Source organism: Pimephales promelas, chromosome 14 (assembly GCF_988280905.1).
Source record: "Pimephales promelas chromosome 14, fPimPro1.hap1.1, whole genome shotgun sequence".
NCBI lineage: Eukaryota > Metazoa > Chordata > Actinopteri > Cypriniformes > Leuciscidae > Pimephales > Pimephales promelas.
Window position 1 is genome coordinate 33174039 of NC_142782.1, and position 16926 is coordinate 33190964.

The 16926-nt window shown below is 37.1% G+C and overlaps 1 protein-coding gene across 2 annotated transcripts in view; it reads left to right on the forward strand.

Moving 5' to 3' along the window:
• The window catches only part of cux2b (cut like homeobox 2b), a 185762-nt gene that overhangs the window by 77791 nt on the left and 91045 nt on the right, over positions 1 to 16926 (forward strand). For both annotated transcript variants that reach the window (XM_089119879.1, XM_089119878.1), the window contains exons 2-3: positions 7028 to 7138; positions 9140 to 9187. In XM_089119879.1, coding sequence (XP_088976005.1) covers positions 9152 to 9187 — 36 coding nt within the window. In that variant the 5' untranslated portion in view covers positions 7028 to 7138; positions 9140 to 9151. The remainder of the gene's footprint in view (positions 1 to 7027; positions 7139 to 9139; positions 9188 to 16926) is intronic.

Sequence of the window (16926 nt, forward strand, 5' to 3'; positions counted from 1 at the left end):
GTCCAAGTCAGGGCAGATAACGGCTCATCTTCCATCTCTGCCATGGACACCCGCCAGAACCGGCCCTATCCTGGATCTCTCCCAACCTGCAAAAAAACAAAAAGCCGAGAGAAGCGCTGTTGTTTTTGTGCGTGTCGGGGGGGTTTAGGGGTGGGGTTGGTGCCGGTATTAATGCGGGGGCCAGACTAGACTCCAGCGATGGGCCGTATTGATTGTGTTGATTTGATTCATTGATCGATCTCTCCTCTCGAATGTGGCGTCTGAGAAGCGGCACTAATCTGAAACAGCTAAGGACAAATCTTCTGCCTTACACACAAATGGAGGAGATAAGAAAACGTATGAAAAGAAACTGCACTTATCTAAATCATAGACTAGCCCTTCTGCTGTCCCTCACTGTGTGTGTGTGTGTGTGTGTGTTGGATGCTTGGTGCATAACTGGACCTTCTCTTTCCACACTGATGTTTATATTTGTGTTTCTCCTTGTGTCGCAGAAGTACTGTTGCTTTAGATGTGATTTGCATAGTATGCATGCTTAGGTAATGATTGCATTTTATATCATACATGCAGTGTTGCATATATGCATACTCGAGTTATGATCCGGTTAGGGGTGGGCGATATAGCCTAAACATTTTAGCATGATATTTCAAGAATATCTGCGATAATGATATTTATGGCAATAGAAAAAAAGAAATGAAACAACTCATTGTTTTATTGGTGATTGCAGCTGGCTGGCAAAAAAAAAAAAGTATAAAATAACTCCTTAACATTTTAGTTTAACAATAACTACAGTAATAACTAAAGAATATTAACAATAACTTCAGATGCCTCACCTAATAAAATGTACCTAAACTTTTAAGTGCAAAAAGCGGCAATCCAAACAACCCTCACTGCTTATATATTATTTGAATGTATTAATGCATAAATGCATGCACAGATAACAGTTCTGTAGATAGCATTATTTGCATGATTGCATTTTTTATTTTATTTTTAATAAAGTGCATGCAGTGTTGCATATCTGAGTAATGATCCTGACACGATTGTCTGTATAATATGCATTTTATGCAAATGATTTGCATGCAGGGTTGCATGTTTGCATCCACGAGGAATGATCCTGGAGATATTTTTGTATAATGAGCATGCATAGGTAATGGCCTTGTTTGTTCGATTTTTGTTTGTGTGTTGGACGCATGGTTGAATCATTCTCTTACACTGATGTTTGTATTTGTGTTCATCCATAATTTGGTTGTATAATATGCATGCAGAGTTGCATATCTATATGCATAGGTCTGCGTGAACCTTTTGTGTTTTTTTACGTGTGTGTGTGTGTGTGTGCAGCAGGGGTTTAGAGGCAGCGCAATCACCAGGCAGAACAGAGTGGATCTATAAATTGATGGAATTCAAAGCCTGCAGCATCGATTACCATTATAACAAACAGCCGAGCCCAGAACGTCTGATTATTTTTAGACAAAGATTCTGTGCTCTCAGCAGCAATTCTGCTGATGCTGTCACACTCGCAGACATCTGCCTATGATTGCAATTAGATGGGATACAAAAAGAAAAATAATACCTCCATCTGCATTTTTTTCCCCCCTTGTTTCCCACTATTTTTCAGTTCATTTTTCTGCTGGTCAAAACACTCCGGTTCACTGGTTGAGAACTCTTGCTCTCCCCCGCTGTCATCAGCGAGACGTGCCATAGATTCTGCGGTAATCGATGGTAAAGATTTTAACGAGCTCTATAGTGAATCTGAAGGTTATATCGGAACGGTCTGTGTATTTACAGTACGCTTTTTCATTGCTCGTCTGGTGATTGCAGACGACAAGCTCTCGGATGTGATTTAGTTTACCCCTGGTTATGTTTTTCTTTTTGGCGCTTTCACACATCTCAGTCCCTCGTAGACGTTCGATTCAATGTCAAGTTCAACCGTCGGCTCCTCTCTCCTCCTTTGCGTATCCAAACGGGCGGCTCTACGGAGCACGTGAACGTTAGCACCTCGGCCAATCAATTTTCCTCACTGGATGCTGGCCTCAGCAGGCCCCGCCCCCCTGACATCGGCAAAGCTTACTCATCAATTACAGATGGATGTTTGACTGGCACAGGCGTAATGACAGGGACTCAATATTGACCCAGCTGCCCACCACATCCTGAAAATACAGGCCTGATTGCCTTTTCCAAACCCTTAAAACGTCGAACATTTGACTGAAGATGTCTTCTTTTTACACACAAGTGTGGCTTTTTTTCCAATACTGTTCAATAGTGACATTTCTTTGTGGTTTCCTGGAACTAGGATCTGATTTAAAGGGCCGGTTCACCCAAACTCGTGTTGTTCCAAACCTGTGTGATGTTTGCTTTTACAGCACACGCAAGGTGTTTTTTAAAAGGACATTGACTTGAGAAGATGTATAATATATATTTATTATATTTTATGGTGCTTTTAGCTTTAACAGTCATCCACTTATTCTTTTACTCTTGTGTTTCACAGAACAAAGAAAGTCATACAGGTTACCACATGATAACATAATGTTCATTTTTGGGTTGAAAAAATGGGGTAACAAAGAAAGAAATGCTGGATTTGAACTTGTCCTAATCTCCATCCAATAATATTGGGTGTTTCTGAACAATAGTTTGTGTGTTGAAACCTTTAAGCCATGATAATGGGGATGATGAAATTGTACTCATTACTATGAGTATTATTATTTGCGATTAATTGCAATTTCAAAATAAAAGTTTGTTTACACAATATATGCGTGTGTGCTGTCTATAAATATTTTGTATATATAAATACACACAAATGCATGCATATATTTAATGAAAATGTGTTATTCATGTATAAAAAATGTATATTTATTAGGGCTGTCAAACGATTAATCGCGATTAATCGCATCCAAAATAAAAGTTTGTGTTTACATAATATATGTGTGTGTATATATATATATATATAAATTCACACACATTCATGTATGTTTAAGAAAAAATATTATTTATATATAAAATAGTTATATTTTTATATAATAAATATTATATATAAATCTATGTACAGATGAGTATACACATGAAAATATTTCTTAAATATATACAAGCATGTGTGTGTATATATATATATAAAATAATTATACACAGTGCACCCACATATATTATGTAAACACAAACTTTTATTTTGGATGCGATTAATCATTTGACAGCCTTAATATTTATATATAATATATATATATTATGTATTTATACAGTATTTACGTGCAAATAATTATTAACTATATGCATGCATATGTATTTATACCTACAAAATAATTATACACAGCTCACACATATATTATGTAAACACAAACTTTCATTTTGGATGTGATTAATCGCAATTAATCTTTCCACATCCCTAATTATTATAGTATTTTATTATTATTTTTGTTGTATTTATAACATTTATATTATAATGAAAGAAATTAGAAAAGGCTCAAATATTAATTTGATGTCAGGTTAAAAATAAAGAAAACGAGGGTAGAAAGGAGGCATTTTTAATGCTATAATGCTAAAGTTGTTTATCATGGAAGTTTTCCGAGTTTAGATGGCTCGTGTCAGATGACACTTAATGCTTCTTATGAGTACTGTAATATTCCCGCTTGGAACGACATTGACTAACATGGATCATCGCCTGCTGAGCACGCTTGCATTAACAGGCGTCTCAGACCTCAGTGCATCATGGGTAGCAGAGAAACGAGGAAGAAAAAGGGCTTTTGGCGAACGCCGCTGTAGCATCAGGTGGGTCTGATGGCTGTCTGAGCACAAATGAACAAACATTTGAAAAAAACAACAGAAGTGAAGCGTGCTGCAGTTTGTTCTTGAAAGGTGAGAGTGAGCAGGTTTATTTCCAGCTCCTGCTGATATCGTGTCTCTGTAGACGATGCAGGGAGCAAAGATGCTGTTTGTGATGTGTCAGATGTCAAAACTATTAATAAAAAAAGCTTTTCCTTTATGTTCTCCTACTGTTACGGCTGCTAAAACTTAAGCACAACTTTCTGTAAATGCTCGTCGGCGGTGAAGTTTGTTCACTCAGGCAATTAGTGTTGCTGTTGTTCACATTTAAGAGTTTGATCTGATCTGATTTCTGTCTGAGAAAGTAGAGTCTCTAAATTTCAGTCACTCATAATAGCGTAAAGACACTCTATATATGTAATTTAAAAGCTTACAATCTCTTGTTTCCATATTTGGTGACTGATTTCCAAACTGAATTACACAGGAGCCATAATTTATCAATTTGCAACAACAATATTTTCATACTTCTAAGGCGTGTCCAGACCTTTATTTTGAAATAGCAATAAAAGTCATGAAAAAAAAATGGTTGAAACCTCAGTTTGTTTTCATGCCAAGAGTTCAAAAGATAGCATCCATTCAATTATTTTAGAAAAAAAAGGTCTGAAAATGTTCTGAAAATGTTTTAAATATAAAGAAAAAAAATAAAATAAATTCACCATTTGTGATGTGGCACATGCGTGTTCTTTGTATGTGTTTCATATCAAAATCTGCCAAACTTTCCATACTACTTCTGAATAGGATCTCTACTTCATAAATTGTAAGAAAATTGTGTAAATAGTGGTTCATATCACTCAAAACACATATGCAAATGGAGGCGCCCTTATATGGGCAGTAATGGAGTCTGGTGGTGCCCTAGTGGAAAAGTTTGGTACTGCACCCAAACACGCTCTCACTGAAAGATCATTTTTTTGAGATATCAACCTACAATTTTAAACACAACTTATTCAGATTTTTGGCTTTGATTTTTGATTTTAAACAACAAGTCTAGGCTCCTAGTGAGTCTCCGTGATGAGTCTGCCCGAAAATGTGTTTCGAGAACGCCCAAAATGTCCGGGATTCGGCTTTTGCGTTCTACAGTCGCCATTCCTCATGTTTACTGTGGCGAGCGGGACGAGTGAGGGCCGCGGGAGAACGGGGCAAGGCCGGTGGCGTGACTACCGATGAGCCTGCTAGCTTAGCTTCCAAAAAAAGATGGCCGACACTATGTGTTCATTCTGTGAGTGAGATCGCCCTCTATGGGCGGGTTGAGGACATGCGGGACAGACCCGACTACTGACTGTAGTCTTCAGCCTCTAGACAAAAAAAAATCCTCTAATGACGCAAAATGGCGATTTTTGCGTCATCGGAGGATATTTTTCCAGACAAAAAATATATGACATGAGGGTGGAAAGCACGGTAATTCAAAAATACTACAGGCTTCCTACTAATCCTGAAGTATCCCTTTAATTCCAAACACACAGTCCTACGTATTTATTTAGATGTAGGGTCATGCATTTAGCACACCAGCTCTCGTAGATAGACGACCATTCTAGTCATCAAACATTCGCGAAGCTTGTTATTGGCTTGAAAGCATCAGGGTTTGATGGCTCTTCTAGATGTGTTGTTGTCACTCAGATGTTCTCAGTCAGATTAGCTGTGCTCTGCTTACAGCTAATAGAGGTTAAATGAACCATCACAGTCCACCAAACTCTTCCCGGCCCTGAACAATTATGGCTTAACTGCTCTCTGTAAATGAATTCTATAAAAAAAGATAATTGGTGATCATGTTGATCATTGGTGTTTCTGTTTTAGTGCCTTGCCAGTTAAGTGCCAGAACTTCAGGGAATATATGCTGTCATGAGGTGTTTAAAGCTCCTTTTGTGCCGTACTGGTGTCTGGAGGTCAAATAATTGACTTTATTATGTGTCCGGTAAACACAAACTGGCCAACCGGATCCTTCCAGACTCCAGCGAAGAAAATGACGAGTTTGAGAAGCATCCGAGCCGTGCCGTAAATCTGGGGCTTTTGTCCTCAGGAATTCTTCCTCTCCCATTAGATCATTTACTAAATTGCCTTAAAGTAAGAGTAGAGATTAATTAAAACATAGTAAATTTAATTTGATGTCATGTACAAATTTGGTACAGTAATTGAAAAGCCCTCTCCCTCAATTTATTAGTTTTAGTTTGAACATAAAGACTGCGAGAGAATTTCCATTTCTTATGCTTACCAAGCATTTATTTGATTAAAAAAAAAAATACAGTAATATTGTGAAATGTTCATTTCTGTGTGAAAATATAGTCAAATGTAATTTATTCCATCATTTCTCCAGTCTTCAGTGTCACATGATCCTTCAGAAATCACTCTAATATGATGATTTGCTGCTCAAGAAACATTTCTGATTATCAATATTGAAAACAGTTCACGTTTTAGTGTTAAACCATGATAGTATTATTTTGATAAATCTACACTGTAAAAAAAATATATTTTAAAGATTTGTTATCACAACATTTTTTTTTGTCAAATCAACTTAAATAATTGATTTAGTTCAGATAACTTATTATTTTGAGTTTATGATGATTAAATCAATCTCCTTCATTGTAATAACTCACTTTTTCCAGTTCAATCAACTTAAAATTTTAAGGCAACCAGGTTACTTACTTTTTTAAGTTAAACCAACAATGTTTTTTTGACAGTGTATAAAATAAAAATAAAAACATGGATAGTCTGATTTATTTGAACTTTTTCTGAAGAAAAAAATATTTATGAACATGGTTTGGCAAGGAAGAACAGTAATACATGTCAAACAATGTTATTGTAATGCTACGTGTACAAAAAACAGCAGTTCTTCCTCTCTTATCGATTGTGTTAGTCGCTCTGGCCCGTATTTCAGTCTTTCTGCTCACCAGATCAACTGCATAAGAGGGAAATTGGTGAATATTCAGCGTTCCTGTTCCTCTCTCTCTCTCTCTCTCTCTCTCTCCGCTCTCCCATGACTGTTGCAGAGGTATTGATTATTTCGGATTCTGATTATCTAAAAGGCCTTTGCTACTGTAGGCATTGGATTTATTTTGGTTTAATTATTAATGGGGCTGAGCTTACAGTAAGCAGTCGCCTTCTATCAGATCATGACGGATTACATGGTTAATATTCAACAGCGTATATTTATTTATGTATGTACTAAGCTGTGTATATGAGTGTTGGCAGGCCTCTCTAAAGCGTCTCTCTGTCTTTGTCTCTGTAGAGGGAGCTAAACTCAGTGGCGGCCCAACTCGCAGGCCGACAGGAGGAGAGCGAGGACTCCCATAAACACCTGGTGGAACTGAGCCGTGAATTCAAGAAAAATGTCCCAGAGGTGAGCGAGAGATGGTTCAGTGTGTTCAGGGACGTTCATCTCGTCAGTTTCATGTTGATAGACCCTTTCAAGGTTTCTCGACTCGATATTTCAGCTATTACGTTTAGTCTTTTTGACCTGTTTGTCTGCTCCTCCCCTCATTTTCTGCCTTCCTTCTCTTCTCTGAACTCCTCCTCTTCTCATATATCAAAACTTTTCGAGCCAATCACCTGATCCATAAATGCCATGTGACCATTTGTTCTGGAGCGTTAAGAAATGACATCATGACAATAGTGATTGGCTGAATTTGGCACTAATGTATGTTGCATAAATAAATTTACCTTAATATTTATTAAAATTATTTATAAATATATTTACATGTACATACCTTATTTTATATAATTTGCATACATTTCCATTCAATCTTTCAAGATGACATCATGACAATAGTGATTGGCTGAATTTGGCACTAATGTATGTTGCATAAATAAATTTACCTTAATATTTATTAAAATTATTTATAAATATATTTACATGTACATAACTTATTTTATATAATTTACATAAATTTCCATTAAATCTTTCAAGATATATTTACTGTAATATATGTGTATGTATATATAATGTATGTATGTATGTATGTATGTATGTATGTATATATCGTGTGTGTGTATGTATATATATATATATATATATATATATATATATTTATATATTTATATATTTATATATATTTTTATATCAAAAATAATCTTTAAAAAAGTTATCATGGATAATATTAACATGGATAATAATCATAAACGTTTCTTGAGCATCAAATCATCATATTAGAGTGATTTCTGGATCATGTGACACTGAAGACTGGAGTAATGATGCTGAAAATACAGCTTTGATCACTTTAATCATTTTAAAATACATCCAGATGGAAAACAGTTATTTTAAGTTGCAATAATATTTTACAATATTACTCTTCAAATAAAGGCATCCTTGGTGACTAGAAGAGAAATCATTACATCGTTTCTCTGCTGTTGTCTCCGCCCCTTTTGTTAGTCTCCGCCCCTTTCCACTGTCTGTTCCTCCCCTTTTGTCCTTCCTATTCATTTGTGTTCTTCCCTCTCTTCCTTAATCCTCATACTCCTGAGCTTCTGTAGTTTCTGAACGTCTCGTTCGTGTGTTTATTTCTCTGAAGGCACACAAACCAATTCATCCGTCCAGTTTCAGCACTAATAGGGTAACACAGAGTATTGACGTTACTTTTCACATCAGCACCTGAATAAAACCCCGTTCCCATGGAGAAAAATCCTCCGCTGAATGTCTTTAAGTTCAAGTCCCTCTCCGTTTAAATTCCCGTCACTCTAATCCGGAGCTGCGCCTCCAATTCCTCTTCAGGTAAAGGTGACGTCGGGAGAAATGCTTGTCACGCATCTCTCATTATACGCGCTTTGACATTTTACATTTTTCCTCGTTAGCGGCCTTTTCCTTTTTCGGAAGCTGTGTTTGAAGCTTCGACACGATCCACCGTCAGACCTCTCGCCCGACTCTTCGTTTGCTTTCCACTTGACACAAATGTCATCAGTGACAATCAGAATTTGCCAGATTAGCAAACGTCTGGAGCGGATGGGGGATCATGCTAGCCGGATCAGTACAGAACGAACAGAAACAAAGCCTCATTAATGGATTGACAGGAGAATCGGATGAGTAATTTGTGTTAATGGAGAAGTCATCAGTGTCTTCAGTGAAACATCTATAAACAACAAATGTGGTGTACTGTTGATTACCTCTGTATATTTTTTAAATAAAAATATTTAAAAATCGTCAATCTAGCCTGATATTCTAGAATATACAATACTCTCCCCAAAACTGTTTTTTGAAAGTCATTCACAAAAATGTCAAGTATCTTAATGACCCCAAAAATAGTCAGGCAAAATATAAAGGTTTTATTTTTTTATTTTTCCGCAATATGGCCTGTTCTTGACCAGGGTTTGTGAGATTCTTCAGTTTTGTCTGTTTTTGTGTTTTTAGGAGGTGTTGGAGATGGTTTCGCCCGTCCTCAAGAGTTTCCAAGCTGAGGTCAGTCAACACTCATGTCAGATCCACCTCAAAAATGAGACTGTTCATGCTGGAGAGATTTGGAGAATTGATACATTACAGTGCCCCTACTATGCTATTTTAAATGTTACCTTCATCCAAGGTCAAAAACCACTTTATTTCTCTCATAATATACATGCAGCATCAGCGCTTTTCTCACAGTCTCTGAAACGATTCGATGAAGGATTTGGTCTCCTTTCTGAGAGTCTACTCTGCTCTGATTGGTCAGATGGCCCAGTCTGTTGTGATTAGCCAATCAGAAGAGAGTAGACCAGATGACACAGTCTGTTGTGATTGGTCTACTCTGCTCTGATTGGTCAGATGGCCCAGTCTGCTGTGATTGACCAATCAGAAGAGAGTAGACCAGATGACACAGTCTGTTGTGATTGGTCTACTCTGCTCTGATTGGTCAGATGACCCAGTCTGTTGTGATTGGTCTACTCTGCTCTGATTGGTCAGATGGCCCAGTCTGTTGTGATTGGTCTACTCTGCTCTGATTGGTCAGATGGCTCAGTCTGTTGTGATTGGTCTACTCTGCTCTGATTGGTCAGATGGCCCAGTCTGCTGTGATTGACCAATCAGAAGAGAGTAGACCAGATGACACAGTCTGTTGTGATTGGTATACTCTGCTCTGATTGGTCAGATGGCTCAGTCTGTTGTCATTGGCCTACTCTGCTCTGATTGGTCAGATGACCCAGTCTGTTGTGATTGGTCTACTCTGCTCTGATTGGTCAGATGGCCCAGTCTGTTGTGATTGGTCTACTCTGCTCTGATTGGTCAGATGGCCCAGTCTGTTGTGATTGGTCTACTCTGCTCTGATTGGTCAGATGGCTCAGTCTGTTGTGATTGGTTTACTCTGCTCTGATTGGTCAGATGGCCAGTCTGTTGTGATTGGTCTGCTCTGCTCTGATTGGTCAGATGATCCAGTCTGTTGTGATTGGTCTACTCTGCTCTGATTGGTCAGATGGCCAGTCTGTTGTGATTGGTCTACTCTGCTCTGATTGGTCAGATGATCCAGTCTGTTGTGATTGGTCTACTCTGCTCTGATTGGTCAGATGGCCCAGTCTGTTGTGATTGGTCTACTCTGCTCTGATTGGTCAGATGGCCAGTCTGTTGTGATTGGTCTACACCTTACAGAACAAGTCTAAAACAAAACCGAAAGCAGCGTCTTCTCGACATGAACAACACAAACCAAACTCTTCCAGTCTCAGATACAACTACAGTGTTTGAGGGCGGGGCAAAGCAGACGGGCTCCCAATGAAGACCATAGGCTGGCATTATGCAAATGTGTTACAAACCCACATAGGTTCAAGACTGGAGTTACTGGCGACGGTTCTTTCTTTTGGAAGACAATAACTTTATTAAGCACTTTGGTCTTTGCATCTTTACAGATCTTTTACATTCCCAAACTGCTATATTACGCAGGTAATGTCAGAACACACATAATAGGGGCACTTTAAACAACGTCCGAATCAATTGATTGCATTTAAGGCTCCGTCATTATTTCTGGACGTCTTATATAAACACAATAAGCCACTTGCTGCTTTTCCCAGGCACCCTGGCATCAAAAATCTCTCAGCATCACGTCATCCATATCTGTTCTCCATCCCCCCTCCCTTCGCTGTATTGACTGGTATCATTTTCCCGTCAGACTTAAGTAGCATCTCTCCTCCATTAAGACGCAGTACTGGAGGCCTCTCTCACTCTCTCGGTCATCCTGTTGTAATGGTGCACTCCCCGTTCCTCTCCTGACATGCTCCTGTCGAGAAAGTCATCTGATCTCCTCTCAGAGTCAGAGCCGCTGCTCCAGCCATTAAACAGCACATCATAAATCATATTTGCGCTCCTCGTCTGTGGTCCAGAATGCCCAGGCGTACTGAAATGATAGCGCAGGTTTTCCCGTCTGATCAGGAGTGATTCGCTGGTGTCCCGGAGTCTGGCATGCAGGAGTGTGAAGGCATTTTTGTGGAATATCCACAGGGTTATAAAGGCCTGATCACAATAGAGAAGTGTTTTGGGCCTGATAACAAGTGGTCAGCCTCGACAGATCGCCACTCATGCCTGGTATTAACATGCATCTCAGATCTGTCTCCAGTGGCCACTTGTGATTGTATTTCATCCAGTGTTTTCAGCGTAGGGCTCGTTGTGACAGCAAGGTCCTGTTGAACAGACTTAACGTGCGCTGTCGCTGTAACAAACCTCAGTACTCAAGGGTACGGTTGTCTGTGCCATTAACCCTGCTGTATACATGTTTTTATGATCTAATCTATTCCCACTGGATAAAGTCCTAGCCTATATGTACCTATTTACTTATCAAGATATCTTGTTTCACTTGGAAATATGTCCAATTATAGAAGTAAAATGAGTTACAAACTTTTATATCGATTTAAGCAATTATCTAATAATTATTGAATTTTTTATATGTATATACAGATACACACACACACACACACACACTCATATATATATATATATATATATACATACAGTACCGGTCAAACGTTTTGAAGCATTAAACAATTATTTTTTGTTGGTTTTTGAAAGAAGTATCTAATTCTCATCAAGGCTACAGTACATTTATTTTATCAAAAATACAGAAAAAATATATAATATTATTGCAGTTTAAAATAGTGGTTTTCTATTTGAATATACTTTAAAATATAATTTATTCCTGTGATGCAATGCTGAATTTTCAGCATCATTACTCCAGTCAAATGATCCTTCAGAAATCATTCAAATATGTATAGACCAGATTTATGTATATTATAAAATATTACTTTACTTATAAATTCCCTAATGCTATATATATATATATATATATATACAGTATATATATACAGTATATATATATATATATATATATATACAGTATATATATACAGTATATATATATATATATATATATATATATATATACAGTGTAGATATATATATGAAGAGTTCAGATGCAAAAGCCTCTAAATGCCATTTGAAATTTTCTTCTAGAATGATCATTTTTATCAAGCTTGTATACTTAAGTTCAGTAATTTCACTTAAATGGCAATTAATAAGTAATCATCATTGCAATTTAAGTGAAATCACTGAACTTAAATATACAAGCTTGATAAAAATGGTCATTTTAGAAGAAAATTTCAAATGGCATTTAGAGGCTTTTGCATCTGAACTCTTCATATATACATATATATATATATACTGTATACACACACATACACACACACACACACACACACACACACACACACACACACATATATATATATATATAGGTAAGTTTCGGTCAAACGTTTTGAAGCATTAAACAATCTTTTTTTGTAGGTTTTTGAAAGAAGTATCTAATGCTCATCAAGGCTACAGTACATTTATTTGATCCAAAATACAGAAAAAAATATATAATATTATTGCAGTTTAAAATAGTGGTTTTCTATTTGAATATACTTTAAAATATAATTTATTTCTGTGATGCAAAGCTAAATTTTCAGCATCATTACTCCAGTCTTCAGTGTCACATGATCTTTCAGAAATCACTCTAATATGTATAGACCAGATTTATATACAGTATATATAATAAAATATTAGTTTACTTATAAATGCCCTAATGCTATGATTATATGCACCATACACTGTGTGTGTGTGTGTGTGTGTGTATATACAGTATATACATATATATATATATATATATATATATATATATATATATATATATATATATACATATATATATATATATATATATATATATATATATATATATATATATATATATATATACTGTATATATATATATATATCCTGGTCTTTTTAACAGGGTTTAAAAAAATCCTTTTATATAAATCACATGCAAATGCAAATAAGTGAATATAAATTGTATAAAATTATATTAAAAGAGTTATTGTGTAGAACTGCACAACATGCTGTTGAATATACTTGCAATATAGCTTGAGTGTCTTGAATACCCTTTAGCTTTGATTATTATATGATAAAAAAATTTAAGGAAAAGTTTTTAATAAAAGATAGAATAGATAATAAATAGATTTATTATACTGAATTTATATGAAAACATACGGGATACACAGCGGTTTCACATCATAGCTGTCACTAAACTGTGATTGAAACGGCCTGTACGAGATTGAAAGCAGAGGTGCATGATGGGTAAACTTCACAGGGACCACTTACTGCGCTGGAAAAAAAAAAGTTTCAGAGTGAGAGTAAACTATGAGAGCTGGCAGCGTTATGTAGGTGGAGTGTGTGTTTGTGTGCTTTGTGTCCCTCTGAAGCGTGTGTGTTTTAGGTCTCTCCGGCCCTCGTTCTCCTCCTCCTCCTCTCTCTCGGGGTCCCTGGTGGTTCTTGGACCCTCATCGTGCCGCTTTTAAAAGAGAAGTCGTCGGCTTTGAAGTGTTTGCGACATGACAGGTTTCTCTTTTCTTTCTCTGTTTCATTTGTGCGTGTCCCTCCCTCTCCTCCCCTCCTGCCTCGCCTGCTAATTATCGCTAACCAGGCGGCTGATTAGAAACACGCGTCGACCTAGATTCCCGAAGCGTTCGGTCGCGTGAAAGGGTTAATCCCCGAGCTGGTGGCTGTCATTGGTCGTCTCCATCCTCCTTCTTCTTCTTCTTCCTCGTCATCTTTCCCGTTCTTTTCTCTTTCGGAGTGGAAGAGAGCTAATGAGGTCCCGTCAGAGCCGCGGAGAGGTGTTAATTTGGCCTGTGAAGTGGAAAGGAGATTAAGGACAGTAAGAAGTCGAGTTTACGGCTTAAAATACATCGCTGTCCTTATTAATCCAAAGGCCCTGGGAGACCAGCAGCACTTTTTGGTTTTATAATGAAGAGTGTCTTATAATGAAGGTAATTTTAATAAAGTTTACTGCGAGGAGGCCGGCGTCGGACGGCGCGTGTCTTAATAGAGTCGGCCGCGCCGCCGGGTCCGACGTCGAGAGGTGTCGGAGATCCTCTCGACTCGCTTTGAGAAGTGTTTCGCAGCTTATGATTGGAAAACAGTTGGCAGACCCTAGCCAAGTAAAACCCTTGTCATAATTTAGAACAAATCCAAATTGGAATTAAGATTAACACAATACAAAAACGACATGTTTTTAGAGCGAATCACTTCATTATACGGATAAAATGAGTGTATAGGGTGTCCTAAGGAAAAGGACTTTTGAAATAAGTCATTTACAGAAACATTTTGACCTTTTATACACAAAATCTATAAAATCTGTTTTTGTTAAGTATCATATTTGATACATCAGGCTCATATGATATAGTGAGAACGCCTCAGTTTTATTCACAGGCTCAAACTGAAATGAGTAAGATGCAATTCTGATGCTTGTAATGTAAATCAATGAGATATTATAGCTGATACTTACATATAATGCCAGTCATCGCTCTAAATCTGTCAATATTAAAGGAGTAGTTCACTTTTAAAAAAACTTTTGCTGATAATTTACTCACCCCCATGTCACCCAAGATGTCCATGTCTTTCTTTCTTCAGTCGAAAAGAAATTAAGGTTTTTGATGAAAACATTCCAGGATTTTTCTCCATATAATGGACTTCAATGGGGTCCAAACGGTTCAAGGTCCAAAAGACAGTTTCAGTGCAAACTGCAAACTTTTCAAAGGGCTTTAAACGATTTCAGACGATGAATAAGGGTCTTATCAAGCGAAACGATTGCTTATTTGAAAAAATGGTCCCACTTTATATTAAGTGGCTTTAAGTACTATGTACTTACATTGAAATTAATAATTTGATACAATGGACTTATTGTGCACATACATGTTTTTACATTGTACTTATATTTGGAAAATACCTGCATGTAATTACAGCTGTAATTAATAAATGTAATTACATTTGTAATTACACAGTTGACCCTACCCTCGCACCTTAACCCACCCTTAAACCGACCTATACAACCACACCTAACCCTAACCTTACCCGTATCACACCTCAATAGCAACAAAAGTGTTTTACAATACAATCTGAACAAAATAAGTACATTGTACTTATTTTTCGATGTAAGTACATAGTACTTAAAGCCACTTAATATAAAGTGGGACCGAAAAAATTAACCAAATGACTCGAAAAAAGATTCATTCATTTTGATGAACAAGTTTGAACAGGAGAGTCATGAACGAGCATCACAGAACAGAGCAAGGCGAGCATTTGAGCTTATAAAACTTAAACTTTGTTATTTATTTTTGAAATGACCGCTCGTTTCGCTAGATAAGACCCTTATTCATCGTCTGGTGTCGTTTAAAGCCCTTTGAAGCTGCACTGAAACTGTCATTTGGACCTTGAACCGTTTGGACCCCATTGAAGTCCATTATATGGAGAAAATCCTGGAATGTTTTCATCAAAAACCTTAATTTCTTTTCGACTGAAGAAAGAAAGACATGGACATCTTGGATGACATGGGGGTGAGTAAATTATCAGCAAAATTTTTTTTTTAAAGTGAACTACTCCTTTAAGTCTTAGTAAGATGATATTTAAATGCTTAGTTTAATGATCAAAGCTGTAGTTTTAAATCACATAATGCCTTGCAATATAATGATTGAGAGATGAACAAATAAACCTTCCTGATGGATTCACATATTAGCATGATTTTTATATCGAAATATTTAAAATTATTCTTATGTTTACTTTATAAACACCAGTGCATATTTCACATCAAAAAGACCCATGAGCTGAAGGTGGATGTTTTTACAGTTACACTTGCTAAAAAAGTCAAACGACCAATCAGACGTCAGAATGTGCACTAGATTGTGTGCAACAGGTTTTGATTATGATCACATTTGATTCTTTGAGGTTATTATTGGAATCAGATTGGGAATCTAGTACACTTTCTTTTCGGATGTTTTGACGCTTTAGTGTCGCTGGTTTAAGATGTCAAGCCTGAATGAAGCAGTCAGCTCATTTTCTCTCGCTCTCAGTGTCTGTTGGCGCTCGCAGTGCGAAAACATCCACGCAGGGCCCTAATTATGAAAACTTGCTTTACAAAGATAATCCGAGGAGTAATTTAGCGTGCACAATGAGAGTCGTGGCGCTGTGCAGATGGAGAATCTGATAAATAGTTCGGAACATGTAATTAGCAACTCGGTTCTGTTTCGTGCCATTAACCCCTGCGGCCCAGAATGCTTCACCCGCCATTATCAGACGGAGAGGTAAAACGCAATCCAGCTGACTGCACACACACAAATCATCCGCCTCGGCTTGTGGGGATTCGCAGTCAGACACCTGTTTTCTGGGGCAGGAGGGTCTCGGCTGCTTCACAAGAACATTTAAGACACTCAGCACTAAATTATTAATCTGTGGAGAGCATGGGCTTTCTGCACACGTGCACGCATTAGTGCAATCCAGGTCCTTTGCTCCGAGTGGATGTGCTTAGTGTTTCAGTGCAGAAAAGCAAAAGGACAGGAGAGGACACTCTCTGAGATTGAGTGTGCTTTAGTGAATTTCTAGGCATTTAACACTCTTTATTTGACACATATGGCAAGAAATGACAGGAATATTGTGGAGAAAAAAACATGAACGTGATCCAGATGTGTTGCATGTTACTCCGAATGCACCGATTTAGCTTTAAAGTCAGCATGAAATAAAATAATTATATATTTGAGTAATAAATGCTATTCTTATTTTATTTAGCAAGGATGCATTAATTGGGACTGTAAAGACAATTATAATGTTACAAAAAATGCATTTTATCTTCCTATTAATCAAAGAATCTTGAAAAA